Source organism: Coregonus lavaretus (assembly GCF_964263955.1).
Source record: "Coregonus lavaretus genome assembly, chromosome: 2".
Taxonomy (NCBI): domain Eukaryota; kingdom Metazoa; phylum Chordata; class Actinopteri; order Salmoniformes; family Salmonidae; genus Coregonus; species Coregonus lavaretus.
In genome coordinates this window covers 7,394,212-7,421,887 of record NC_139989.1, presented here as the reverse complement: position 1 = coordinate 7,421,887, position 27,676 = coordinate 7,394,212, and the positions used below count along the sequence as shown (strand labels likewise).

The following is a 27,676-nucleotide window of genomic DNA, read 5'->3' as shown; positions in this document are numbered from 1 at the left end:
GATGTGTAGCACTGTAACATGAGCATGGTCTCTCTATGTTTAGCTCCACGCTCATCTGAACAAGATTAGCCTTGCACAATAACCCTGTTAGTGGGATAATCAACATAGGCCTCACGCTAAAACAATATCAAGTCATTAGCGACAGAGTTTACTTTACAGTTAGCTTATGATGTACAATGGCTCAATTGCACAATGGTGTGAGGAATGGTCAACAGCAGCTAGGGTTCCAGGCTCCACAAACACTGTACACACACACACGCACATGCACACACACCCTTCCCTCCAAGGTGTAAAAATGGTCCGGGCCTTGGCCCCTGTAGTGATGAATCAGACAGACAGGCCGTTGACTGAAGAAGAGGTAAGGTGGGGGTCAGAGGTGAAAATATCCCATCTAAATTTCCCCAGTCTTTCAGCTGGCGGTGGCATTACAGCTTGTATGGGAGATTTGTCCCGCGTGCGAGCTAACGCAGAGTGCTGCTTTTCCTATCACACCCCCCCAGCCACACTTTGACATTAAGGTGTTGTGAAAGGGACGTGCCCGTGTCTGCCTCGGCTGCACAGTCTCTTCATAGTAAAAACAAGAGCAGAGACGCTTTTTGCCTGCTGCCGTTTGTCCATTCGTTCGTATGTTAGTCACACGCAATATCTCAGACAGTACTGGCCCGATTTTGACGAAACTTGGGTGAATGATGCATCTTGCCATAGAGCTCCGGCATTTACAAAATTACACTGATTAGCCCAAGGCGGAAGCTATAGTAATTAACTGACATTTGTGAGTCAAACCAGAGAGGAAGTGTGTGTGTGTGTGAGCTCCTGAGTGGCGCAGTGGTCTAAGGCACTGCATCGCAGTGCTGACTGTGCCACTAGAGATCCTGGTTCGAATCCAGGCTCTGTCGCAGCCGGCCGCGACCGGGAGACTCATGGGCGGCGCACAATTGGCCCAGCGTCGTCCAGGGTAGGGGAGGGAATGGCCGGCAGGGATGTAGCTCAGTTGATAGAGCATGGCGTTTGCAACGCCAGGGTTGTGGGTTCGATTCCCACGGGGGGCCAGTATAAAAAAAAAAATGTATTCACTAACTGTAAGTCGCTCTGGATAAGAGCGTCTGCTAAATGACTGAAATGTAAATGTAAGAGGCGAAGTGAGAGGGATAACTGGGCCCAAAATCTATCTTCTCCAGCAGGTGGCGTTTTTTTGTGTTTGTATGGAGGTCAATGAGAGAGTGTCTAATTGAATGGCTTTTTTTGTTAGGTGTGGCTTATTTGATCAAATAGAAGTTTCGCAATAATTAGGTTGTCATGAGTGTCCTGATAAGTAGGGCACGTGATATCCAAGCAACTTTAAGAAAAAAACACTTTATATTACGGATTTCACGCATATCTGCCCTCTCATTGGCTAGAATGGTCCCACCTGATCTTGCCTCCTTCCGACTGCCTTCTAGTGAGGGAGTTATTTTATGCTGGCCCAGTTGAAAGTCACGCCATCGGGCAAAAGCAGAGAGGGAAGCGCGGCCTTCTCAAATCGAACAGTAATCTGCGCAGCTCTGTCATGTTGTCAACAAGGCAGAATGGTACATTGTCCAAAAACACGAATGCAATCAACTTTAAGTCGGTGCAAAACACACCTACATGGGCGCCCGGGCGAAATTAATCGAACCCCCTCAGTCTGAGTACCACTCTCTTTAACTAACATTCCACTCCTTGCCACTCGATCCTTGTCATTTCCAAAGAGACTGGCCTTTCGGCAATCTCAACGTTCAATATGCGCTGGATTTACGGCAGAGTTGCTCATTGGTTGTTGGAAATAACATTAATATTTTCCATGACAACATGTGGAGACTCGAAAATAGAATTAGAATTTATAACAAAGTCAAAAACAAACATTAACTATTAGCTAGGCAAGTGGCGGCATGTAGCCTGTGGCGACAGGTATGGTATCTTAGCGGTTAGAGCGTTGGGCACGTAACCCTTGCTCCAGGGGAGCTGTACTACTATGGCTGACCCTGTAAAACTACACAATTCACTGCACCTATCCTGTGTATGTGACAATAAAACATATTTTATTGTTGTTGTATTTTGTGGCTTGAAAACGAAGATGTTTTGTGGTTGGAATTGCAGTATGTATTTACTTTGAGATTATACATCGGGTGGGTCTAATCCTGAATGCTTACTGGTTAAAACCGCATTCCAGCCGGTGTCTATTCCACAAGTTGCCACCGGCTAAATCTATGACGTTAAAATGGCTATTTACTCTGTTCGATCTGACTGCGCAATCCACTGTCTCATCAGCCCAGCCAGGCAATTTATAAACTTGATCTCCACTATAAAAAGCATCTAGACATCTCACATTTATTTTAGACTAACATTTCGTATTCAACAGCGGAGATTTGTATAAACCTTGCTATCTGTCTCTCCGACATTTGCAACATTGTTTCAATATTCAAATTTGATCTCCTACAGTCCCATAGTAATGAATGTGTCGGGAGTCGGGACGAGACAGACAGGCAGCGTTTTTCAGCCAGTCAAAATCATTAATCAGCTGGCATAATTTCTATGGATATATACAAAAAAGTCTCAATTGAAAAAAGGTAAAACGAAACGCAGCTAATTTGCAGTCTTTCCAGCTTCAGTTTGAAGTGATTGTGTTACCGTAGCTGTGTTGTTGGCTAGCTCCTCTGAACAACAGTGTCCTGACGAGTGAGCACATTTTCTATGCCAGGCAAAATCGCGCCTCATTGGCTCATTGTTATGGATGTATCCAAATAAATGTCAATAGAAAACAGCTTAAACAAATGCAAATGAGGCTACTTTGCTGTTATTCTGGCTGCACTTTTTGACGTGACTTAGCAAGCAAGGGACAAGAACGTTGCCAGCCAGTATGGCAATGGAACATTTAGAATGAACGACTGGGTCACGTCCATAGATATAGAACAAAAAGACTGAATGACTGGGTTGCGTCCATAGATACAGAACAAAAAGACTGAACGACTGGGTCTCGTCTCTAGCAACCCTAGATTTGTGTCGGGACTATATCTTGTGGAAGGATGAAATAGTATGAATAAATTAATCAAAATAACATTTTTTTATGAAAATATGTCAATCATTATTTAAATACAGTGGGGAAAAAAAGTATTTAGTCAGCCACCAATTGTGCAAGTTCTCCCACTTAAAAAGATGAGAGAGGCCTGTAATTTTCATCATAGGTACACGTCAACTATGACAGACAAAATGAGAAAAAAAAATCCAGAAAATCACATTGTAGGATTTTTAATGAATTTATTTGCAAATTATGGTGGAAAATAAGTATTTGGTCAATAACAAAAGTTTCTCAATACTTTGTTATATACCCTTTGTTGGCAATGACACAGGTCAAACGTTTTCTGTAAGTCTTCACAAGGTTTTCACACACTGTTGCTGGTATTTTGGCCCATTCCTCCATGCAGATCTCCTCTAGAGCAGTGATGTTTTGGGGCTGTCGCTGGGCAACACAGACTTTCAACTCCCTCCAAAGATTTTCTATGGGGTTGAGATCTGGAGACTGGCTAGGCCACTCCAGGACCTTGAAATGCTTCTTACGAAGCCACTCCTTCGTTGCCCGGGCGGTGTGTTTGGGATCATTGTCATGCTGAAAGACCCAGCCATGTTTCATCTTCAATGCCCTTGCTGATGGAAGGAGGTTTTCACTTAAAATCTCATGATACATGGCCCCATTCATTCTTTCCTTTACACGGATCAGTCGTCCTGGTCCCTTTGCAGAAAAACAGCCCCAAATCATGATGTTTCCACCCCCATGCTTCACAGTAGGTATTGTGTTCTTTGGATGCAACTCAGCATTCTTTGTCCTCCAAACACGACGAGTTGAGTTTTTACCAAAAAGTTCTATTTTGGTTTCATCTGACCATCTGACATTCTCCCAATCCTCTTCTGGATCATCCAAATGCACTCTAGCAAACTTCAGACGGGCCTGGACATGTATTGGCTTAAGCAGGGGGACACGTCTCGCACTGCAGGATTTGAGTCCCTGGCGGCGTAGTGTGTTACTGATGGTAGGCTTTGTTACTTTGGTCCCAGCTCTCTGCAGGTCATTCACTAGGTCCCCCCGTGTGGTTCTGGGATTTTTGCTCACTGTTCTTGTGATCATTTTGACCCCACGGGGTGAGATCTTGCGTGGAGCCCCAGATCGAGGGAGATTATCAGTGGTCTTGTATGTCTTCCATTTCCTAATAATTGCTCCCACAGTTGATTTCTTCAAACCAAGCTGCTTACCTATTGCAGATTCAGCCTTCCCAGACTGGTGCAGGTCTACAATTTTGTTTCTGGTGACCTTTGACAGCTCTTTGGTCTTGGCCATAGTGGAGTTTGGAGTGTGACTGTTTGAGGTTGTGGACAGGTGTCTTTTATACTGATAACAAGTTCAAACAGGTGCCATTAATACAGGTAACGAGTGGAGGACAGAGGAGCCTCTTAAAGAAGAAGTTACAGGTCTGTGAGAGCCAGAAATCTTGCTTGTTTGTAGGTGACCAAATACTTATTTTCCACCATAATTTGCAAATAAATTCATTAAAAATCCTACAATGTGATTTTCTGGATTTTTTTTTTTCAATTTGTCTGTCATAGTTGACGTGTACCTATGATGAAAATTACAGGCCTCTCTCATCTTTTTAAGTGGGAGAACTTGCACAATTGGTGGCTGACTAAATACTTTTTTTCCCCACTGTATGTTGGTAACCCGCTGTATAAAAGTGATAATGCCCTCGAAGCCGGTGTTTGGAGGATATATTGGCTTCGTCCCGGGCCTAACAACACCCGTGCCAAAATATCCTCCAAACACCGGCATATCGGGCATTATCACTTAAATGTACACCTGAGCTAGCAATTTTTTACTGGTTTAATCTGGACAAACAAAAAACGGTTGCTTAGCAACCAGATACCAACTGTGTTCTGTGGAGTTCCAATATTTGCATAATCGTTGTGATTGGAGGATAGCTGTGAGGGTGATCGAATCAGGATCAAATCCTCTGTTCTCCTCGAGCTCATTAATGATAGAATGTTCATATTTGAAGATGGCAGAAAGGCCAGTCTGTTTGGCACATGACATGGAGTACAGGGAGAGGATTAGCTAAAGAGACTGGTACAGTCTAACTGTCTTCCATTTTTGAAGACATTTATTTTCATTGTTAGAGTGGCCACTTGAGTATCTGGTCAATATAATGGATAATATGTGGTCACACACAATAACTGAAATTGGCTCAATCATTCGTGGGGGACAACATGTTTACTGTTGCCTTGTTTTCAATGTACTGAATGTTTCGAATGAACTTTTAGGTGCTAACTAATGTTTCAGGGCAATGTTCTCTTTCGCTGCCCTTTTCCCGATAAAGGATAGCGACCATAATGCATCTGAGGCCACGGTTAGCTGGATAGATGCAGATGGCCGCTCTGTACGGGAGACTGGCTAGGGAAATGGAACCCTGTGTGTACTTCCTGATTATCTACACAGTGAGCTACAGCAAACCTGATACAGCCTCCATGGGTGACATGCATATAACAGGTTGTCTTAAAACAGAGAAAAAGAGAGAAAGAGAGAGAGAAAGAGAGAGACTGAGGGATGAGACAGGGACAGGTGTAGGGATAAAGATAAAACAGAGTGAGTGCGTGGACAGGCAGGTGTACAGAGATGGAGTGTGAAGAGATAAAAGAGAGAAAGAGAGAACAAGGGAAGGTGAGAAGACAGGTGCATAGTAAGATTAAAGCGGGTGGGCAAGACGTGACCGCTCTCTTAAAACTAATTGGAGCACAGGTGTGCAAAGAGACAAACTGACACAGATAAGTCAGCTCTGTTTAGAGGGGCGGAGGGAGAGAGAGAGACAGAGAGAGGGAGGCAGAGGGAACGGAAGAGAATACAGATGTAAACAACTGCTTTTTCTCTCTCTCTCTCTCTCTCTCTCTCTCTCTCTCTCTCTCTCTCTCTCTCTCTATATATATATATATATATATATATATATATATATTTTAACAACCTGTTCTATACATGTTGAGAATGCTATATCATGTTTCCATAAACATTTGCAAAACGTTCCATAAACATTTGCAAACCACGTAGTAGACACTGGTGGTGTGCCAAGCCCGCTCTCCTTCTCCCAGCGCCTCAACCATTTCAGCTTTAACAAAGTTTTACATTTATTCAAGTTTTACATTTATTCATTTCACGTCTCCTCATCAACATAGATTAATCTTTGAAACTAACCCTAACCCCCAGACAACAACGTAATGGCACACGATCTAGCTCAGTTCAATTCAACTCATTTTAATGGATGCAGACAGAGACAGTTAGGTGAAAGACAAATGCAGGCAACAAAATGCACTTTAACCTGAAGGATCTAATTCCATATTCCTGATTGGGCGGCAATATACAGGGCCATTGTTACCAAGTGGAAGAGGGACCCAACTGCAGAAACAGTGGTATAAATCTTTACAAGGGGTAAAATTGGACAGGGCATCCATTTTGGGAAGAGTCCGCTCAGGGCCAAATTGCTCTGGAGGAAGTGAGAAAACAAAACAGGGCATGAAAATAGCCCTTGTGCGTGGGCTTGGAGCGGCTCACTTCAGACGGAGAGAGAGGGAGAGGGATAGGAATGGAATGAGAGAGAGAGAGAGAGAGGAGGGTGGAGGGTGAGAGAAAAAGAGAGAGGGAGATAAGGGCTCTCTTTCCAGTCTGCCCAACAGGCAGTTATTGGACTGCTAAGCAACCTCTCAGGCCAGAGAGAGAAAGAGAGAGAGAGAAAGAAAAAGATGGGGGGAGAGAGAGAGAAGAGAAAAGAGAGGGTGGACCAGAAGACTAGAAGAACTCATACATCAATCGGACCCACATTTAGTAGACACAATGAACAGCACAGTTCTAACATTTCATGAGGGAGACAAGCACACATGACAATGCCTACAGTGTGAGACAAGACCAAATCTGTCATGATTCCGTACCTAGTAGCAGTCCGCCGTCTGAATTCAAACACTAAGTAATGTAGAAAATATTAGCCTCTATGATGTAATGTTTGGGGATAGCAATATCTGATATCTTACGGTGCACATTAATGGCTTGTATCACAAAAATGCGACTGATATAGACTTTCCATATTGGTACCCTTCAATTCCACCAACCCAAACTCCCATCCTACCTGCTTGCTCTCTTCCTCCTCCTCTGAGCTCTCGCTCTCCCCCTCTTCCTCCTCATCCTCATCCTCGGGGAACTCCACGTCCGACTCGCCAGGAGCGATGGGCACACTGATGGTCAGGTTGGGGTTGGTCATGTAGCTGTCGTCCACCTCCGGGACCATAATCTTCTCCCCGTGGTGCCCGAACCCTCCCCCCACCGCCACCGCTGTCCCGTTGCCCACCTCGCCAAGCGGAGCGCCGTGGCTCAGCCTCTTGAGCTTCAGCATTGCCTCGGCTTCTTTGCTCTTCTGCTGCCGCCGCTTGAAGTTGCCGTTGAAGAAGTCGCAGATCTGCAATGAAGTAACAAACTATGTTTAGAAGACGTGATTAACTTTTTTTGCATGTGTTAACATTTTTTGTGATTCATTTGGTTGTTTGGGTGATATTGGTTGTTTAATTTTGACTCATAGCCCATACTACATTTCATGCCATATATTATTTTGAATCTATGTAATTGTCTATGCTAAATAGTCAAAAAAAAGTATAGAATAAATATTAAATAAAACAATGAATAGCTGTTTAAAAACAAGTGCCCGACCTGGCTTCGGAGCCAGCCCATGCCGCTTTTGATGCGGCCAATGGCAATCTGCAGGTTGTTCATCTCGCCGTCATCGTCGGGTGCCGAGAGGTTGTCCGAGCTGAACGAGCTCAGCAGCAAGGCTAGGAAAAGGTTGAGCACCTGGGAGGAGGAGAGAGGGAGACGAGTTTTAATAAAGCCTTGTTGGACAACTAAGATGTTCTTACTTTCACGTTGATTAAAAAGTTAGTGACAAACAACATCTTACAGTACACCAGACTGCTAGATCCAATAGCTAGAAAAACCTAGCCTGCAGGTCTGGTTCCTGTAAGCGGCAGAGTGTGGACGGAGAAGGGCCCTGATGTGTAACACTAGAAATGTAAACAGCAGGTGTGATTTGGACCTGGTTTTAAATGTCAGCCTCCAACAGGAACAGAAGCTCTCCATGTCCATGTTAAACAAGAGAACCTGCTCCTCTGGGCTGTAGGGCTGTGTGTGTTTAGTGTGTGTGGGGGTTGTGAGTGTGTGTGCGTCCGTGCATCCGTGCATCCGTCCGCGTGCCTGCATGCGTGCATGCCGGAATTTGCACACAGCAACCGTAGCCCCTTGGACACAGGGCCACTTTTCCTCAGTTTAGTAAATGTCAACTGTGCATGCAGTTTCATGATGGAATTTCATTACCATCGTGTAATGATTACAAACACCATTTTGTAGTCAAATTGAGATTCTTTCCACATCCTAACACGAGCTTCATAAATTAAACACTGTGATTTAATAGGGCCTATAATAACGAAGCATCCTAGACCTAAAATGCATGTTTTGGGTTTACCTGAGACTGTTCTCTCTGTGTTTCTCCAAAGGCTTATAGTTGTTGTACCAACGCATCAATCATATCAATCCAAATCAATTAATTATCATGTCATTCATCTGTTTCTTGATAACCATCCATTTAATATATCTATGCAGCCAGCATCAATCTATGGTTCTGAGATTTCACACTACTTTTGGCAAAGGGAAAAACATATGTTACGTGTGAGTGTCTAGCGTGTCCCCATATCACCCAGGGGAACAAACTGTCATAGTGCATGTATGCGTCCATACGTGTATGTGTGTGTGTGTGTGTGTGTGTGTGTGTGTGTGTGTGTGTGTGTGTGTGTGTGCATGCGTGCATGTATGTGTGTGTATGTGTGCATGTATGTGTGTGTATGCGTGCATGTGTGTGTTTGAGGATGGGAGTTGGAGGCGACACAGCCCTGGACCCCCTTTGCCAGTTGCGCCACGCTTGGTGCCCGCTGTGACAGGTGTAATTAGGTGCCCGCTGTGACAGGTGTAATTAGGTGCCCGCTGTGACAGGTGTAATTAGGTGTCTGGATTTTCTATTTTCTGCCCCGCTACACTTGTCCTAAAAACACACCACCATGCCATCCTGCCATCTCAGAGAGTGATACAGCAAAACACCAAATTGTCCACTGAATCACCATATTCATCTTGCTTACGCCCATTCAATTATTAAACACCTTGTGGAAAGAGGGTTTCTTCCCATGGGATGCTCTTCATCTGGTGATGAGTCAGTCAGTCAGTCAGTCAATCAGTTAGTTGTCTGTGCAACTAATGACAGAGAGTATATAGGCTTCCCCTGTAGGAGGAGCACTTGTTCAATGCCAAATGTGTATGGATGGACACACACGCACACACACACACACACGCACACACACGCACACACACACACACGCACACAGAGTCCTTGTCTTCAGACCCAGATCTCTCATTAGACTTCCTCCATCCCAGTGTTTTCTTTAACTTCATTATGCTGTAATTATGTTAATCATGTAAGGGCCCTCTTGTTGGCTCTTTAATAATTCTAAGTGTGGTGCTCTTAGCCAAATTGACTGGGAGGTGTGTCCACAGCGGGATGATGGTAGGCGACTGAGTCGAGATCAAATAGCTCAGCTGGCTTCCTCTAACTGTCTAATTACATGTGATGTTATACTGTAGATACAGTAGGTCTGGTAGACTTTACAGACTGTATGCTACTGTTCCTGTATCTCCAAGCATGCTGTTATGAGAGTTATATGATATACTTGGCCCTGTACGGGTGCTTCAGAATGGGATTTACACACACAGAAAAATAAATAAAAAGGCATATATGCATACAGTATACATACGTGTGCACACACACACATTATTATTTTTTATTTTATTTTTTGCATTTGACCTTTCACTTGAGGGCTTTTACCAAATTGGCTATTATTTTTCTCTGACATAACATCAGTCAAACCATTAGCAGTCTACCACGTTATAGTGTCATCTCTAAGAACATAGAAGGCAGCAAATCAATTACAAACCAGGGGGAGTTCATGTTATGGCGTCAACTCTGCCATTACAGCAGTGACATATTTTGTCACATGTAGCCAGGTCAATGACAGATCAATGCCAGGTCAACGACAGGTCAATGCCAGGTCAATGTCACAACATCACTGGTGGTGTACATCACCTCATTGCATAATAACAGAGGGACCAGCCAGAATAAACTGTGCCACTGGGTCAATAACAAAATCACTTCCTGAAATAATCTGATGCTCAGCGTTGGGCCTGGTGCGCCCGTATCTGATTCATTGATATGTTTTTGGATTTGCCTGCGGTGTGTGTGTGTGTGTGTGTATGTGTGTGTGTGCTCTATACATTTTTATAGTGTGTGATCTGTAGTAAAGATCTAGGATGGGTGTCAGTCAGCATCCATATGACCCCTTATTGTTCCCACTATCCTGGGATCTGATTGGTTGTCGCACAAGTTCAACCAGTAACGGATCAATGTGTCACACCATGACCTGACAGTGCCGGGCGGATGATCTCATTCACAGATTTTTTATATCCAATTGTTACAGTCAACCATGCTGCAGCTACTGTACGGGAACAGCACCTCGTCCATCGTTGTAAAATATATATATAAATACTGGGCACTTGATTTATCTTGGAATTTCAACCCCTGGATCCATCTTAACACAAAGGAACAGAAGCTGTCAAATAAGGGACCCTCCCACCCATGTCCTGCCATAGGATGGACACCAGATTTCACAAAACTATTAGCTAAATGTCAACTTTTCAAGTTAATTTCGTTGATCTATCCAGACAGAGAAGAGATTTTGACGTGAGGGGTGTCTGCCAGGGGAAAACAGCAGGGTTTTGATGATAAATGCTGAAGTGGAAGGGGAGGGTGCAGTACTGTTACCTGCAGTAAGGGCCACAGTGAATGACATAGAAATGCACCTTACGTGTGTGTGTGTGTGTGTGTGTGTGTGTGAGACTGTGTGTGACTGTGTGTGTGTGTTTCTGTGTGTGTGGTGGGGGGGGGGGGGAGTTTTGTATGTGTGCGTGTGTGTTTGTGTCATTTTGCATGACAAACACACACACACACACACACACACACACACACACACACACACACACACACACACACACATTGAACCAACATTCCACCTGAAACTGCACCCATCATGTCAAGGTACTGCACTCATAACAACAACAACTTGATGAATTTATGAAATTGCTCCTTCCAATTATTGATAAACATGCACCTGTTAGGAAACTGACTGTTAGAACTGTTAAGGCTCCATGGATTGATGAGGAATTGAAAAACTGTATGGTTGAAAGAGATGGGGCAAAAGGAGTGGCTAGTAAGTCTGGCTGCACATCTGACTGGTTGACTTACTGTAAATTGAGAAATGTTGTAACTAAACTCAACAAAAAGAAGAAGAAATTGTATTATGAAGCCAAGATCAATGATATAAAGACTGATGGAAAAAAAACTTTGCAATACTTTAAATGAAGTTATGGGTAGAAAGACAAATTCAACTCCATCTTTCATCGAATCAGATGGCTTATTCATCACAAAACCATTTGATGTTGCCAATTATTTTAATGATTACATAATTGGCAAAGTGGGCAAACTTAGGCAGGAAATGGCAACAATGAACAGTGAGCCATCGTATTCATGCATAAAAAAACAAATAATGAAAGAAAAGCTTTGCAAGTTAGAATTTTGTAAAGTTAGTGTGGGAGAGGTGGAAAAATGATTGTTATCGATCAATAATGACAAACCTCCTGGCATTGACAACTTAGATGGAAAGCTATTGAGGATGGTAGCTGACTCTATAGCCACTCCTATCTGTCATATATTTAATCTGAGCCTACAGGAAAGTCTTTGTCCTCAGGCCTGGGGGGAAGCCAAAGTAATTCCACTACCCAAGAATGGTAAAGCGGCCTTTACTGGTTCTAACAGTAGACCTATAAGCTTGCTGCCAGCTCTTAGCAAACTATTGGAAAAAATTGTGTTTGACCAAATAGAATGCTATTTCTCTGTAAACAAATTAACAACAGACTTTCAACATGCTTATAGGGAAGGGCACTCAACATGTACAGTGGGGAAAAAAAGTATTTAGTCAGCCACCAATTGTGCAAGTTCTCCCACTTAAAAACATGAGAGAGGCCTGTAATTTTCATCATAGGTACACGTCAACTATGACAGACAAAATTAGAAAAAAAAATCCAGAAAATCACATTGTAGGATTTTTTATGAATTTATTTGCAAATTATGGTGGAAAATAAGTATTTGGTCAATAACAAAAGTTTCTCAATACTTTGTTATATACCCTTTGTTGGCAATGACACAGGTCAAACGTTTTCTGTAAGTCTTCACAAGGTTTTCACACACTGTTGCTGGTATTTTGGCCCATTCCTCCATGCAGATCTCCTCTAGAGCAGTGATGTTTTGGGGCTGTCGCTGGGCAACACGGACTTTCAACTCCAGCCAAAGATTTTCTATGGGGTTGAGATCTGGAGACTGGCTAGGCCACTCCAGGACCTTGAAATGCTTCTTACGAAGCCACTCCTTCGTTGCCCAGGCGGTGTGTTTGGGATCATTGTCATGCTGAAAGACCCAGCCACGTTTCATCTTCAATGCCCTTGCTGATGGAAGGAGGTTTTCACTCAAAATCTCACGATACATGGCCCCATTCATTCTTTCCTTTACACGGATCAGTCGTCCTGGTCCCTTTGCAGAAAAACAGCCCCAAAGCATGATGTTTCCACCCCCATGCTTCACAGTAGGTATGGTGTTCTTTGGATGCAACTCAGCATTCTTTGTCCTCCAAACACGACGAGTTGAGTTTTTACCAAAAAGTTCTATTTTGGTTTCATCTGACCATATGACATTCTCCCAATCCTCTTCTGGACCATCCAAATGCACTCTAGCAAACTTCAGACGGGCCTGGACATGTACTGGCTTAAGCAGGGGGACACATCTGGCACTGCAGGATTTGAGTCCCTGGCGGCGTAGTGTGTTACTGATGGTAGGCTTTGTTACTTTGGTCCCAGCTCTCTGCAGGTCATTCACTAGGTCCCCCCGTGTGGTTCTGGGATTTTTGCTCACCGTTCTTGTGATCATTTTGACCCCACGGGGTGAGATCTTGCGTGGAGCCCCAGATCGAGGGAGATTATCAGTGGTCTTGTATGTCTTCCATTTCCTAATAATTGCTCCCACAGTTGATTTCTTCAAACCAAGCTGCTTACCTATTGCAGATTCAGTCTTCCCAGCCTGGTGCAGGTCTACAATTTTGTTTCTGGTGTCCTTTGACAGCTCTTTGGTCTTGGCCATAGTGGAGTTTGGAGTGTGACTGTTTGAGGTTGTGGACAGGTGTCTTTTATACTGATAACAAGTTCAAACAGGTGCCATTAATACAGGTAACGAGTGGAGGACAGAGGAGCCTCTTAAAGAAGAAGTTACAGGTCTGTGAGAGCCAGAAATCTTGCTTGTTTGTAGGTGACCAAATACTTATTTTCCACCATAATTTGCAATTAAATTCATAAAAAATCCTACAATGTGATTTTCTGGAGAAAAAAAATCTCAATTTGTCTGTCATAGTTGACGTGTACCTATGATGAAAATTACAGGCCTCTCTCATCTTTTTAAGTGGGAGAACTTGCACAATTGGTGGCTGACTAAATACTTTTTTTCCCCACTGTACAGCACTGACACAAATGACTGATGATTGGTTGAAAGAAATTGATAATAAGAAGATTGTGGGAGCTGTACTGTTAGATTTCAGTGCAGCCTTTAATATTATTGACCATAACCTGTTGTTGAAAAAATGTATGTGTTATGGGATGTAGCTCAGTTGGTAGAGCATGGCGTTTGCAACGCCAGGGTTGTGGGTTCGATTCCCACGTATGAAAAATAAATAAGAATAATGGATGCAGTCGCTCTGGATAAGAGCGTCTGCTAAATGACTAAAATGTAAAAATGTTATGGCTTTTCAACCTCTGATTCAGAGCTATGTATCTAATAGAACTCAAATAGTTTTCTTTAATGGAAGCTTATCTAATGTCAAACATGTAAAGTGTGGTGTATCACAGGGCAGCTCTCTAGGCCCTCTACTCTTTTCTATTTTTACCAATGACCTGCCACTGGCATTAAACAAAGCATGTGTGTCCATGTATGCTGATGATTCAACCATATACGCATCAGCAACCACAGCTAATGAAGTCACCGAAACCCTTAACAAAGAGTTGCAGTCTGTTTTGGAATGGGTGGCCACTAATAAACTGGTCCTGAACATCTCTAAAACTAAGAGCATTGTATTTGGTACAAATCATTCCCTAAGTTCTAGACCTGCCATCCAGGACCTCTATACCAGGCGGTGTCAGAGGAAGGCCCTCAAAATTGTCAAAGACTCCAGCCACCCTAGTCATAGACTGTTCTCTCTGCTACCGCACGGCAAGCGGTACCGGAGTGCCAAGTCTAGGTCCAAAAGACTTCTCAACAGCTTCTACCCCCAAGCCATAAGACTCCTGAACAGCTAATCATGGCTACCCGGACTATTTGCACTGCCCCCCCACCCCATCCTTTTTACGCTGCTGCTACTCTGTTAAGTATTTATGCATAGTCACTTTAACTCTACCCACATGTACATATTACCTCAACTACCTCAACTAGCCGGTGCCCCCGCACATTGACTATGCAACGGTACCCCCCTGTATATATAGCCTCCCTACTGTCACTTTATTTTACTGTATATATAGCCTCCCTACTGTCACTTTATTTTACTTCTGCTCTTTTTTTCTCAACACTTTTTTGTTGTTGTTTTATTCTTACTTTTTTGTTTAAAATAAATGCACTGTTGGTTAAGGGCTGTAAGTAAGCATTTCACTGTAATGTCTGCACCTGTTGTATTCGGCGCATGTGACCAATAAAATTTGATTTGATTTGATTTGATTTGATTTGACCTCAGCTGAATCTGGTAATGAATGGTGTGGCTGTTGAACAAGTTGAGGAGACTAAATTACTTGGCGTTACCTTAGATTGTAAACTATCATGGTCAAAACATATAGATTCAATGGTTGTAAAGATGGGAAGAGGTCTGTCCGTAATAAAGAGATGCCCTGCTTTTTTGACACCACACTCCAAAAAGCAAGTTCTGCAGGCTCTAGTTTTGTCTAATCTTGATTAATATCCAGTCGTGTGGTCCAGTGCTGCAAGGAAAGATGTAGTTAAGCTGCAGCTGGCCCAAAACAGAGTGGCATGTCTTGCTCTTCATTGTAATCAGAGGGCTGATATAAATACTATGCATGCCAGTCTCTCTTGGCTAACAGTTGAGGAGAGACTGACTGCATCACTTCTTTTTATAAGAAACATGAATGTGTCGAAAATCCCAAATTGTTTGCATAGTCAACTTACACACAGCTCTGACACACACACTTACCCCACCAGACATGCCACCAGGGGTCTTTTCACAGTCCCCAAATCCAGAACAAATTCAAGAAAGCGTACAGTATTATATAGAGCCATTATTGCATGGAACTCCGTTCCATCTCATATTGCTCAAATGAACAAAAAACAGATAAAGCAACACCTCACGGCACAACGCCTCTCCCTTATTTGACCTAGATAGTTTGTGTGTATGTATTGATATGTAGGCTACGTGTGCTTTAAAAAATTTGTTTATGTAGTTCTGTCCTTGAGCTGTTCTTATCTATTAATGCTCTGTATTATGTCATGTTTCATGTTTTTTTGTGGACCCCAGGAAGAGTAGCTGCTGCTTTTGCAACAGCTAATGGGGATCCTAATAAAATACCAAAATACCAAACAACAAACAGGTTTTTGTCTTTCCGAGCCAAGGCCTGTGTGAAGGATTAAACCCTGTGTTCAGAATAAATCACCTTTAACAGTCAACAGCCACAGCTTCATTAGGAAATGCATTGGTGACTTTGTCCCCACATTGAAGGTTCACTGCTTTCCCAATCAAAAGCCCTGGATTAACACTGAGGTTGGGACAGGGCTACTGCTCACAGTGCTATCACAGACAACCCTGAGGCTACAGCTGAGCACAGGAACAAGTACAAGAAGTTCAGCTACGACCTCCGCAGAGTCATCAAACTAGCAAAAGGACAATATAGGAATAAGGTGGAATCATATTACACAGGCTCCGATGCCCTCCGCATGTGGCAGGGGCAACAGTCCATTACGGATTACAAAGTAAGACCCAGCCGTGATCTGCCCAACTATGCCTCTCTACCAGATGAACTCAATGCATTTTATGCACACTTTGACAATAACAATACCGTGCCATGCGAGAGGGCTCCCACCGACCCAGAGGACTGGGTTGATCTCGCTCTCCGAGGCCGATGTGAGAAAGGTCTTTAATCAGGTCAAAACTTCCAAGGCCGCGGGGCTGGACAGTATTCCAGGGTGTGTTCTCAGAGCATGCGCAGATCAGCTAGCAGACTTATTCATAATAATTTTTAACCTCTCTAATCCCCACATGTTTTAAGCTGACCACCATCATTCCTGTTCCCAAAAACTCTAAGGCTTCATGCCACAATGACTACATCCCTGTAGCACATATGTAATCATGAAGCAATTTGAAAGCCTGGATATGGCACACATCAACTCCATCATCCCAGACACCCTAGACCCACTCCAATTTGCTCACAACCCCAACAGATCCATAGACAACGCAATCTCAATTTCACTCCACACTGCCCTCTCCCACCTAGATAACAGGAATACAGTGCCTTGCAAAAGTATTCATCCCCCTTGGCGTTTTTCCTATTTTGTTGCATTACAACCTGTAATTTAAATTGATTTTTATTTGGATTTCATGTAATGGACATACACAAAATAGTCCAAATTGGTGAAGTGAAATGCAAAAAATTACTTGTTTCAAAAAATTATACAAAATAAATAACAGAAAAGTGCTGCATGCATATGTATTCACCCCCTTTGCTATGAAGCCCCTAAATAAGATCTGGTGAAACCAATTACCTTCAGGCTCACATAATTCGTTAAATAAAGTCCACCGGTGTGCAATCTAAGTGTCATATGATCTGTCACATGATCTCAGTATATACAGTGAGGGAAAAAAGTATTTGATCCCCTGCTGATTTTGTACGTTTGCCCACTGACAAAGAAATAATCAGTCTATAATTTTAATGGTAGGTTTATTTGAACAGTGAGAGACAGAATAACAACAAAGAAATCCAGAAAAACGCATGTCAAAAATTTTATAAATTGATTTGCATTTTAATGAGGGAAATAAGTATTTGACCCCCTCTCAATCAGAAAGATTTCTGGCTCCCAGGTGTCTTTTATACAGGTAACGAGCTGATATTAGGAGCACACTCTTAAAGGGAGTGCTCCTAATCTCAGCTTGTTACCTGTATAAAAGACATCTGTCCACAGAAGCAATCAATCAATCAGATTCCAAACTCTCCACCATGGCCAAGACCAAAGAGCTCTCCAAGGATGTCAGGCACAAGATTGTAGACCTACACAAGACTGGAATGGGCTACAAGACCATCGCCAAGCAGCTTGGTGAGAAGGAGACAACAGTTGATGCGATTATTCGCAAATGGAAGAAACACAAAAAACTGTCAATCTCCCTCGGCCTGGGGCTCCATGCAAGATCTCACCTCGTGGAGTTGCAATGATCATGAGAACGGTGAGGAATCAGCCCAGAACTACACGGGAGGATCTTGTCAATGATCTCAAGGCAGCTGGGACCATAGTCACCAAGAAAACAATTGGTAACACACTACACCGTGAAGGACTGAAATCCTGCAGTGCCCGCAAGGTCCCCCTGCTCAAGAAAGCACATATGCAGGGCCGTCTGAAGTTTGCCAATGAACATCTGAATGATTCAGAGGAGAACTGGGTGAAAGTGTTGTGGTCGGATGAGACCAAAATCGAGCTCTTTGGCATTAACTCAATTCGCCGTGTTTGGAGGAGGAGGAATGCTGCCTATGACCCCAAGAACACCATCCCCACCGTCAAACATGGAGGTGGAAACATTATGCTTTGGGGGTGTTTTTCTGCTAAGGGGACAGGACAACTTCACCGCATCAAAGGGACGATGGACGGGGCCATGTACCGTCAAATCTTGGGTGAGAACCACCTTCCCTCAGCCAGGGCATTGAAAATGGGTCGTGGATGGGTATTGCAGCATGACAATGATCCAAAACACACGGCCAAGGCAACAAAGGAGTGGCTCAAGAAGAAGCACATTAAGGTCCTGGAGTGGCCTAGCCAGTCTCCAGACCTTAATCCCATAGAAAATCTGTGGAGGGAGCTGAAGGTTCGAGTTGCCAAACGTCAGCCTCGAAACCTTAATGACTTGGAAAAGATCTGCGAAGAGGAGTGGAACAAAATTCCTCCTGAGATGTGTGCAAACCTGGTGGCCAACTACAAGAAACGTCTGACCTCTGTGATTGCCAACAAGGGTTTTGCCACCAAGTACTAAGTCATGTTTTGCAGAGGGGTCAAATACTTATTTCCCTCATTAAAATGCAAATCAATTTATAACATTTTTGACATGCGTTTTTCTGGATTTTTTAGTTGTTATTCTGTCTCTCACTGTTCAAATAAACCTACCATTAAAATTATAGACTGATCATGTCTTTGTCAGTGGGCAAATGTACAAAATCAGCAGGGGATCAAATACTTTTTTCCCTCACTGTATACAGTGGGGAGAACAAGTATTTGATACACTGCCGATTTTGCAGGTTTTCCTACTTACAAAGCATGTATAGGTCTGTAATTTTTATCATAGGTACACTTCAACTGTGAGAGACGGAATCTAAAACAAAAATCCAGAAAATCACATTGTATGATTTTTAAGTAATTCATTTGCATTTTATTGCATGACATAAGTATTTGATCACCTACCAACCAGTAAGAATTCCGGCTCTCACAGACCTGTTAGTTTTTCTTTAAGAAGCCCTCCTGTTCTCCACTCATTACCTGTATTAACTGCACCTGTTTGAACTCGTTACCTGTATAAAAGACACCTGTCCACACACTCAAACAGACTCCAACCTCTCCACAATGGCCAAGCCCAGAGAGCTGTGTAAGGACATCAGGGATAAAATTGTAGACCTGCACAAGGCTGGGATGGGCTACAGGACAATAGGCAAGCAGCTTGGTGAGAAGGCAACAACTGTTGGCGCAATTATTAGAAAATGGAAGAAGTTCAAGATGACGGTCAATCACCCTCGTTCTGGGGCTCCATGCAAGATCTCACCTCGTGGGGCATCAATGATCATGAGGAATGTGAGGGATCAGCCCAGAACTACACGGCAGGACCTGGTCAATGACCTGAAGAGAGCTGGGACCACAGTCTCAAAGAAAACCATTAGTAACACACTACGCCGTCATGGATTAAAATCTTGCAGCGCACGCAAGGTCCCCCTGCTCAAGCCAGCGCATGTCCAGGCCCGTCTGAAGTTTGCCAATGACCATCTGGATGATCCAGAGGAGGAATGGGAGAAGGTCATGTGGTCTGATGAGACAAAAATAGAGCTTTTTGGTCTATACTCCACTCGCCGTGTTTGGAGGAAGAAGAAGGATGAGCACAACCCCAAGAACACCATCCCAACCGTGAAGGTGGAAATATCATTCTTTGGGGATGCTTTTCTGCAAAGGGGACAGGACGACTGCACCATATTGAGGGGAGGATGGATGGGGCCATGTATCGTGAGATCTTGGCCAACAACCTCCTTCCCTCAGTAAGAGCATTGAAGATGGGTCGTGGCTGGGTCTTCCAGCATGACAACGACCCGAAACACACAGCCAGGGCAACTAAGGAGTGGCTCCGTAAGAAGCATCTCAAGGTCCTGGAGTGGCCTAGCCAGTCTCCAGACCTGAACCCAATAGAAAATCTTTGGAGGGAGCTGAAAGTCCGTATTGCCCAGCGACAGCCCCGAAACCTGAAGGATCTGGAGAAGGTCTGTATGGAGGAGTGGGCCAAAATCCCTGCTGCAGTGTGTGCAAACCTGGTCAAGACCTACAGGAAACGTATGATCTCTGTAATTGCAAACAAAGGTTTCTGTACCAAATATTAAGTTCTGTTTTTCTGATGTATCAAATACTTATGTCATGCAATAAAATGCAAATTAATTACTTAAAAATCATACAATGTGATTTTCTGGATTTTTGTTTTAGATTCTGTCTCTCACAGTTGAAGTGTACCTATGATAAAAATTACAGACCTCTACATGCTTTGTAAGTAAGAAAACCTGCAAAATCGGCAGTGTATCAAATATTTGTTCTCCCCACTGTACACCTGTTCTGAAAGGCCCCAGAGTCTACAACACCACTAAGCAAGGGGCACCACCAAGCAAGCGGCACCATGAAAACCAAGGAGCTCTCCAAACAGGTCAGGGACAAAGTTGTGGAGAAGTACAGATCAGGGTTGGTTTCTAAAACCGCCCACCAAAACTCACGGACCAGGCAAGGAGGGCATTAATCAGAGAGGCAACAAAGAGACCAAAGATAACCCTGAAGGAGCTGCAAAGCTCCACAGCGGAGATTGGAGTATCTGTCCATAGGACCACTTTAAGCCGTACACTCCACAGAGCTGGACTTTACGGAGTGGCCAGAAAAAAGGCATTGCTTAAAGAAAAAAATAAGCAAACACATTTGGTGTTCGCCAAAAGGCATGTGGGAGATTCCCAAAACATATGGAAGAAGGTATTCTGGTCAGATGAGACTAAAATTGAGCTTTTTGGGGGGGTTTGCGCTATGTCTGGCGCAAACCCAACACCTCTCATCACCCCGAGAACACCATCCCCACAGTGAAGCATGGTGGTGGCAGCATCATGCTGTGGGGATGTTTTTCATCGTTAGGGACTGGGAAACTGGTCAGAATTGAAGGAATGATGGATGGCACTAAATATAGGGAAATTCTTGAGGGAAACCTGTTTCAGTCTTCCAGAGATTTGAGACTGGGACGGAGGTTCACCTTCCAGCAGGACAATGACCCTAAGCATACTGCTAAAGGAACACTCGAGTGGTTTAAGGGGAAACATTTAAATGTCTTGGAATGGCCTAGTCAAAGCTCAGACCTCAATCCAATTGAGAATCTGTGGTATGACTTAAAGATTGCTGTACACCAGCGGAACCCATCCAACTTGAAGGAGCTGGAGCAGTTTTGCCTTGAAGAATGGGCAAAAATCCCAGTGGCTAGATGTGCCAAGTGTATAAAGACATACCTCAAGAGACTTGCAGCTGTAATTGCTGCAAAGGTGGCTCTACAAAGTATTGACTTGGGGGGGGGGGGTGAATAGTTATGCACGCTCAAGTTCTGTTTTTTTGTCTTATTTCTTGTTTGTTTCATAATAAAAAATATTTTGCATCTTCAAAGTGGTAGGCATGTTGTGTAAATCAAATGATACAAACAATCCATTTTAATTCCATGTTGTAAGGCAACAAAATAGGAAAAATGCCAAGGGGGGTGAATACTTTCGCAAGCCACTGTACCTATGTGAGAATGCTGTTCATTGACTACAGTTCAGTGTTCAACACCATAGTCCCCTCCAAGCTCGTCACCAAGCATAGGACCCTGGGACCGAACACCTCCCTCTGCAACTGGATCCTGGACTTCCTGACAGGCCGACCCCAGTCGTTGAGGGTAGGCAACATCACCTCCGCCACGCTGACCCTCAACACGGGGGCCCCACAGGGGCTTTGCTTACCCCCCTCCTGTACTTCCTGTTTACCCACAACACGCATGACTCCAACACCATTATCAAGTTTGCTGATGAGAAAGCCTACAGGGAGGAGGTCAGTGACCTGGCAGTGTATTTGTATTTGTATTTATTAAGGATCCCCATTAGGTCCTGCCAAGGCAGCAGCTACTCTTCCTGGGGTCCAGCAACATTAAGGCAGTTATATACAATTTAAAATATTACATGACATTATGTTTCATAAGACTTTTAACAACACATTAAGTGTGTTCCCTCAGGCCACTACTCTACTACCTAATATCTACAATACAAAATCCATGTGTACGTGTGTGTAGTGTGTGTGTCTTATCATGTGTATGTGTGTCTGTGCCTGTGTGTGTCTCTTCACAGTCCCTGCTGTTCCATAAGGTGTATTTTTATCTGTTTGTTAAATCTAATTGTACTGCTTGCATTAGTTACCTGATGTGGAATAGTGTTCCATGTAGTCATGGCTCTATGTAGGTCTGTGCGCCTCCCATAGTCTGTTCTGGACTTGGGGATTGTGAAGAGACCTCTGGTGTCATGTTTTATGGAGTATGCATGGGTGTCCGAGCTGTGTGCTAGTTGATTAAACAGATACCTCGGTGCATTCAGCATGTCAACACTTCTTACAAAAACAAGTAGTGAAGAAGTCAATCTCTCCTCCACTTTGAGTCATGAGAGATTTACATGCATATTATATTAGTGTGGTGCCAGGACAACAACCTCTCCCTCAACGTCAGTAAGACCAAGGAGCTGATCGTGGACTACAGGAAACTGGTAGGGCGAGCACGCCCCCATCCACATTGACAGGGCTGCAGTGGAATGGGTCGGGAGCTTCAAGTTTCTCGGTGTCCACATCAATAAGGACTTAAAATGGTCCACACACATGCACAGTCGTGAAGAAGGCGCGACAGCGCCTCTTCCCCCTCAGGAGGTTGAAAAGGTTTGGCATAGTCCCTCAAATCCTCAAAAAGTAATACAGCTGCACCATTGAGAGCATCTTGACTGGCTGCATCACTGCTTGGTATGGCAACAGCACCGCCCTTGATCGCATGGCACTACAGAGGGTGGTGCGGACAGCCCAGTACATCACTTACGTCGAGTTCCCTGCCATCCAGGACCTCTATATCAGGCGGTGTAAAAGGAAGGCCCAGAAAATTGTTAAGACTCCAGCCACCCAACCCATAGACTGTTCTCTTTGCTTCTTCACGGCAAGCGATTGACTCTTGTATATTTTGCACTGTCTCTATGCATACTCACAGGACTCTACACACTAACGCACACTGACACTCCAACACACACGCGCACGCACACACACACACTTAATTTTCTCACACACACATAACATTTATACTGACTCTACACACACACACACACTCACATACAATCATCATATATGCTGCTGCTACTCTGTTTATCATAAATCCTGATGCCTAGTCACCTTACCCCTAGACATACTGTATCTACCTCTATCACTCCAGTATCCCTGCACATTGTAAGTATGGTATTGGAACTGACCCTGTATATAGCTTACTTACTTCTTGTGTTCTTCTTATGTCTTCTTTTTATTTATTGTGTGTGTTTGTTCTACCTTATATTATTTTTAGTACTACATTGATATTGATTACTGCATTGCTGGGTTTAGAGCTTGCAAGAAAGGCATTTCACTGTACTTGTGCACGTCACATTAAAACCTGAAACTTGACATTTTCAATATGAACGGTGCCCTTCCCCTTTCCCCAGCCTGCAACCTTGGACCCCTGACACTGTTCGAGACCAGAGGCAATATCGCCAAATGAAGACCTCAACCCACAAACGCTCACAGAACACCGGGGTAAGGCACGGAAACTGTGATGCATTCATCCCACCTGAGCCCAACTCATTTAGTACCAATTAGTTTAGATCGGGTCCGGCATTTGCTCTAGATCATCAGTTCCCAAAGTGGTACAACACAATGGTATTCCCCAGAAATGTTGTTTTGAACATAAATGCACTGTAATTTAAGCTCCAAAACTGCAACATTTTCTCTCTGGCCCATAGCCAAATGTATAGAATTGCACAGAATTAGCTTTAAAACCGCTAAAAAAAAAGATTTGAGAGGGGCCTTTACACTGCAGAAGTAATAGTAAAACTGCTTGTATGCTATTTGTATGGCACTCTTAAAGGAAAACTCCACCCAAAAACTATATTTCGGTATTTGTTTCATTAGTCCATTGTTGACATAGTCCCCAAATGTTTTACTTGTCAGCAATGGACTAATGAAACAAATACCAAAAGATCGTTTTTGGGTGGAATTTTCTTTAAGTAGGAGTTGTATTCTGATATTATGAGGGGGTCCCTGATGAATTTGCTATCACAAAAGGGGTCCCTGACGCCAGGGGTGGACTTGCATTTCTAACACACTGGCCCATTGTCACGTTCGTTTAAGGACGGGTCAGACCAAGGCGCAGCGTGAAATGCGTACATGTTTATTTAAATGATAAACACACGACAAAACAACAAACCAACGAAACGTGAAGTCCTAAGGCTACACACAAAACAAGCCTACCCACGGAACAAGATCCCACAACTAACGAGTGCCAATAGGCTGCCTAACTATGATCCCCAATCAGAGACGAGTGACAGCTGCCTCTGATTGGGAACCACACCGGCCAACATAGATCTACACATACTAGAACATACACATAGATATACACAACATGGAAAACCACACCCTGACTCAACATATAAAGAGTCCCCTGAGTCAGGGCGTGACACCCATTTTTTTCTTGAGGCCCCCATTATTAGCTAAATAATGATAATTGTGCAAAAATTTTTATAAAATAGTTAGACAGGCTCACTGGGCTAAAAATGGACCAGCCCATCTAGCATTTACCAGAAATGCCAGATGGCCAGTCCGTCCCTGCCCGACACAAAAAAGTTTGGATTAGCTACATGGATACTCTCATATAGACCCTAAAACATTCTGTATAACAACAAACTGGGGCTCAAACCAAACCACTTACTTGCTGTATTGGGGCAAAGAAACAGAACGAACCAAGCAAGGACCGTGCATCACAAGAGGTTAGCTCAGGACTAGGCAAGAATACAGAGAAAATAGACATGTTGTGGTAGCCTTCGAGGCCTTGGAGGTGCTGAGGCCTGAACGACAAGGCAGCAGTGTAGCCCCATAGCTCCCTAAGGAAGCAGCAGTCAACACTCTTAGAAAAAAGTGCTGGCTAGAACCTAAGAGGGTTCTTTGGCTGTCCCCATAGGATAACCCTTTTTGGGTAGAACCCTTTTTGGTTCCAGGTAGAACTCTGTGGAAAGAGTTCTACATTCAACCCAAAGGGGTTTTCCCTGGAACTAAAAGTGTTCTAATTGGAACCAAAAATGGTTTTTCAAAGGGTTCTCCTATGGGGAGACCTTACCTGGAACCCTTTTTTCTAAGAGTGTAGCCCCATGCCTGCCTGCTACCCTCTCTGAGACCCAGGGCCTCCCTGCTTCCCTCTCTGAGACCCAGGGCCTCCCTGCTTCCCTCTCTGAGACCCAGGGCCTCCCTGCTTCCCTCTCTGAGACCCAGGGCCTCCCTGCTTCCCTCTCTGAGACCCAGGGCCTCCCTGCTTCCCTATCTGAGACCCAGGGCCTCCCTGCTTCCCTATCTGAGACCCAGGGCCTGCCTGCTACCCTCTCTGAGACCCAGGGCCTCCCTGCTTCCCTCTCTGAGACCCAGGGCCTCCATGCTTCCCTCTCTGAGACCCAGGGCCTCCCTGCTTCCCTCTCTGAGACCCAGGGCCTCCCTACTTCCCTCTCTGAGACCCAGGGCCTGTCTGCTTCCCTCTCTGAGACTCAGAGCAGCATAAATATCACCTGAACTAATTCGCTCATCACAGCGTGCAGTCATGCTTCCCCACCACAAAACACTTTGACTGGATCATGTTAGAAATATATGTTAGAAAGACCTTAAATAAACCCTGATTTACCAAGGCAGAATATTTAAGGTTGTCTGACTATAAAGACATGACTTGTATCTTTCTGTTGTATCGATGTTGCTCAAAATTGGCCATCTGTTGAGTAACAAGCTACCAAGCTAAAGCTCACTAGCCCTCTTGTCAGTTCTCTCTCTCTCTCTCTCTCTCTCTCTCTCTCTCTCTCTCTCTCTCTCTCTCTCTCTCTCTCTCAAAGACTGAAACAACTCTCCATAATTTTATTTAGAATAATCAGTGAGCTCAATGAGCTCAAACAAAGTCATAACATAAAAACTTTTCATAACAGAAAACATGAACATTGTCATATCATTATAGTTCAGGCCACATGACAGTGAATAATGTGTGTGTCACAGTACTAACCATATCCCATCCTTTTTTGGGACACATCCCTCTGGATATTGTGGTCATGTTCTTGCTATATCATTCATGCAATGCTTATTGCATTACACACACTTGTGTCTCCAGTCCACACCGACTCTGGAGCAATGTGACTCAGGGCGCCTAGGGCATCCGTGTCTGCTCCGAGATACAGGGCACACAAGGCCTTGATGGTCACACACACAGGCGTGTGTGCTGTGTGTGTTTGTGTATGTGTGTGTGTGTACAGCATGTTTAGTGTGTGTGTGGTGTATGTGTGTGTGTGTGTGGGGGGGGGGGGGGGGGGTAGGAAAGGTTGCCTTGCGCAACCCGAGTGAACCTAGCCAATATGAAAGAGTGACGATGCGCTGCTTACCTCACGGATGACTCTGGGTTGAACCTGTTTAGTCACAGGACTGACATTTTACCTGTTTAGTCACAGGACTGACATTTTACCTGTTTAGACACAGGACTGACATTTTACTTGTTTAGTCACAGACATCATAATTATAAGCAAGACATTTTCGCCTTAAAGCTTTATTTTAAGCTTTCATTAAACAGTGCTGTTTTGTTTTTCAAGATTCAACATTTTCTTTGAGTTCTTTGTAATTAATTAAACCAAATACAATTCCGGGGATTTGACACGTATTATGTGTAAAATGCTAGCTCTCTCTTGACAAAGAGGTTCTCAACCTCAAGAGGTTACACACAGGCACAACCTCACATCCTCCCCCACCATCACCTCCGCCAACACCCACCGATACACACGTGCGTTCTAAGACCTAAAAATAGGTGAACATGTATTGATCCGTGTTCATTAGTGTCCAGTCTGCAGCACCCAGTGGGTATTATAATACCGTATTAGTATTAAGACCCAGCCACCACCACAGTCCCAGCCACCACCACAGTCCCAGCCACCACAGCCACCACCTGGGTCCAGGCCTTCAGGAGATTTACGTCCTAACCCTTATTAGACGCAGACGGGGACATTTAATTAGCGCTTTAATAATATCCCATACACTTCGCCAGTCCTCACCCCTCCACCTCTCCCTGTCCCACTCTCATTCTCAACTGTCTGTTTACCTTCACCAAGTACATCAATGTATAGTGAAGCAAGCGCTCAATGTAGAAGATGCTCCTATTACCACAGGTCTAGAGTCATATTACTCTACTCTCAACCTTTACCATTATGGGAATAACAAATATCTGACAGTGTATCAGTGGTCAGGCAACTAAGGGCAACTTCCACCTACTCTGAAGCCTGGGCGGCCATCTTGGATGAGGTCAGATTAGTATGAGCTCACTGAGCAGGTAGCTCTGGGGTCATAGTGTCATCTGTTCTGCATAGCTAAATAGCTGAATACCTCCCCTGGCTCTAGGTGGGGAGCAACATGAGTTGACTACTCACTATAAATAGACCATTGTCTCTACAGGCCCAGCACACACACACACACACACACACACACACACACACACAAATATCTCACCCTTTGTCAACATAGAAAAAGCCTTTTGTGTTCTCTTATTTATATTATATAAAGCCTTAAACCAACAGAACTGGAGCAAATATTGTTTTCATGCCTCCCACTCT

The 27,676-nt window shown here is 43.9% G+C and overlaps 1 protein-coding gene across 1 annotated transcript in view; it reads right to left on the bottom strand.

Annotated features, from left to right (window-relative positions):
* LOC311100152 (sodium channel protein type 2 subunit alpha-like) overlaps positions 1-27,676 on the bottom strand; it is a 156,785-nt gene that overhangs the window by 47,854 nt on the left and 81,255 nt on the right. The window contains exons 14-15 of the mRNA XM_084140932.1: positions 7,745-7,885; positions 7,170-7,496 (exon numbers count right to left, since the gene is read on the bottom strand). Of these exons, the coding sequence (XP_083997058.1) occupies positions 7,170-7,496; positions 7,745-7,885 (468 nt within the window). The remainder of the gene's footprint in view (positions 1-7,169; positions 7,497-7,744; positions 7,886-27,676) is intronic.